The sequence below is a fragment of the Euphorbia lathyris genome, chromosome 7 (assembly GCF_963576675.1).
Source record: "Euphorbia lathyris chromosome 7, ddEupLath1.1, whole genome shotgun sequence".
NCBI classification, from domain to species: Eukaryota; Viridiplantae; Streptophyta; class Magnoliopsida; order Malpighiales; family Euphorbiaceae; genus Euphorbia; species Euphorbia lathyris.
Window position 1 is genome coordinate 74,368,041 of NC_088916.1, and position 2,968 is coordinate 74,371,008.

General features: G+C 34.3%; 1 protein-coding gene across 1 annotated transcript; it reads left to right on the forward strand.

The window, feature by feature from the left end:
* Positions 1 to 492: 492 nt before the first annotated feature.
* LOC136235053 (uncharacterized) lies at positions 493 to 2,276 on the forward strand. The gene is made up of 2 exons (XM_066024569.1): positions 493 to 1,219; positions 1,310 to 2,276. Exons 1-2 carry the CDS (start codon positions 881 to 883, stop codon positions 1,913 to 1,915), a joined length of 945 nt encoding a protein of 314 aa, XP_065880641.1. The 5' UTR covers positions 493 to 880; the 3' UTR covers positions 1,916 to 2,276.
* The last annotated feature ends 692 nt before the right edge of the window (positions 2,277 to 2,968 follow it).

Below are 2,968 nucleotides of genomic sequence, written 5' to 3' on the forward strand. Positions count from 1 at the left end.
ATATCTCACATATAATTATTCAAGACGCATCATTAGATGGAACATTTATTACAGACCTAACATATTAAAGGCCCAAGCCCCAAATGGACTTAAGACTCTCAAAGGGGCTCATCCCTCTATTAATCCAGGAACCTCACACCGACTCATAATCATTGCTCACCCAAAAATAGTAAGGCAATCTCACGCTTTGAGATCCATATAAAAATGTACTTTTCTCTCTTTTTAGGACATATTCTACACTCATTTACAGTATTTTTTTGATATTCATATTGGCTTTGACATCAGAGTGTACCCAATAAACCCATTCCAGCACATATCAACCTCTGAAGACCGAGTCAACAATCGAGCTGTTATCCAAACCCAACAATTTCCATATACTCTAAAACAAAAAGTTACCTACACTTATAATAATCAATGATGAAAAGATTTGATCTTAGAGTAAAATTCAAACACTTTTATATCAAACAAAAGGGCATGGAAGTAATTCACCCTCCAATTTTATATGGATGGGGAGTACATTTGAATGAGTAGTAGAGAAGAAACAAACACAAAAAAGGAATAAATTGGAAAGAAGCTCATGAAAATTTCATGTTTGTTAATTTTTCTTTTTCTCCTCCAACTTAATTTTCTTTCTTTGTAATATTAATTTCTATAAATTTAGCCCCTTTAATTTTTATTCCTTTCACCCCCATTAAACAATGAAAATGGTATATTATCAATCATCCTTTCCCCTCTATAGGAAACACCCATCATTGCTCCCAACAATCCTTTTCAACCTTAGAAACCTGAGCTTCTAAGATATTCCTCCTCTTCCAATTTCTTCACTCTCCATTTAAATATCCCCCTTCTTCTTCCCCTGAATTTCCCCTGAATTTCAATAATGGATGTCAATGGTTTCTACACCTTTCTCACAAGAGGAATTGATGATCTTGAGAGAGTTTATCTCTCTAATAACTTCATGTCAATTCAATTTCTGCAAAAGGTTTTATCTCTGTTAAGATCTTTTCATTCTCAGTTGACCTTACTTGTTCAGAAACTCCATTTGCCGGTCGGCGATAAGTGGCTCGATGAATACATGGATGAGAGCTCCAAACTTTGGGAAGCTTGTCTCGTTCTTAAATCAGGCATCGCCGGAATCGAAAACTACTGCTCCGCCGGTTTTAACATCACTTCTCCTCTCGATAATCATCGCCGCCTCACTTCTCAGCTCTCTCGCCAGGTTCGTTTGCTAATCGGTAATCGTTAATCAATTCTGCATCATCTGATTAAAACTGAAATTTAAAATTGAAATCGAATTGTTGGAAAACAGGTGATTAGGGCAATCTCAGGTTGCAGAAGAGAAGCGATGGGATTAGAGGAAGAAAACAGAGCATTAATGGAAACACGAATCCAACCATTATCACTACGATTCGACGAAAAAGTATCAATCGAATCAAAGCTGAACGGATTCAATGGATTCAGAGGAGTTCTATACGCAATGAGAAATGTGAGTTCTCTCCTTCTAATGATACTCTTATACGGCGTCGTTTATTGCTGGCCGGAATCGAATTTCCTCCGGAATGGTTACGAAGGATGTCTGTTTTTCGGATCGGCGTTCATGATCTCAACGGCGAGATTACAACAGAGAGTAGCAGAGGAGATAAATCAGATAAATGAAAGACCAGGAATCCTACTCCATGAATACAGAAGATCAAAGATCGCCATGGAAGAACTTAAAGGGGAATTAGAGAGAAGATGTGGACAAGTATTGGATTGGGAAACAGAGGTTGAAATTAGGGAAAGAGTTGAGAATTTGAGAAGTTGTTTTGGAGGATTGAGATCTGGTGCAGACAATATTGTTGCTCAGCTTGATGATTTTTTTGATGAGATTGTTGAAGGAAGGAAGAAGCTTTTGGACTTTTGCAGTCATAGGTAGAAGAAGAAGAAGAACTAGAGAGAGAAACTTAAGAAAGATAAATAGAAAAAAGAAATTGTTAAAAAAAAAAAAAAATCTTTTTTTTTTTGTTTTTTATTTTAAAAAGAAATACAAGGTAGTAGAGGAAGCAGTTGTTGGGGTTGTTGTACCTTTAAAAACCCTTTTTTTTTTCTTACCCATGATGGAGGAGGAAATTGGGAGAACAAGAAAGTTTTGGGGTGGGAAAGTTAAATATAAAAAATTAAGGGGTGGTTATTGTATTTTGCAGGGACCAAGGTGTTCCTCCTTCAATATGAACATGAACAACAACTTTCTTTATCGGTTCCATTAATTTTAGGAGTGTTAGGATCGGATTATCAATCGTGTTATGTGATTTATATATGATAAAAATTGTTAATCGTGGGTCGTGTTAATTGTTAAAATTAACTTTTTCAATATTTCTTTGTGATTTATTAAAATCGGTGAAATTTCAATCAATTTGAATGATACGCTAACTTGGATCGAATTTTTGTTACGTAGATTAAAAGCCCGTACGGTTTATCTGTTATAAAAAAATCAGTAGCATCTTAACCAAACACCTAAAACTCTCATTTATCCAAAAGTTTTAATAAAAATGTTAACTCACTATCCACATTTCATTGGGTTTTATTGGTTTATATATTAAAGGAGTATTTGGTTGCTCATTTTTCACCTCATGTTTGTCTTTTTATTTTAAAAATGAAAGTTTTAGGTGTTTGGTTAGACATCTATATGTTTATTTGTGTAGCTTTTTATAAAAGTATGAAGAAAAAAGGTTTTTCCAAACAGTAAACAGCAGGTAAACCAAACGGGTCTTAAATACTGCCTTATAATATATTATAAGGGTAAAGGAGATTTTTTTTTATATATATATTATTGTAATTATTGGAAGTGGTATAGGTGGTTGGAAATATGAATGAAAAAAGAGAAAGAGAATAGTAAAAATGGGTATTATTAAGAATGATGAGAAATGGAGGCTTTAAACTGTAGAGAGAGAGAGAGAGGTACTGTTAGAATCTTGGGGGTTAAATAAAA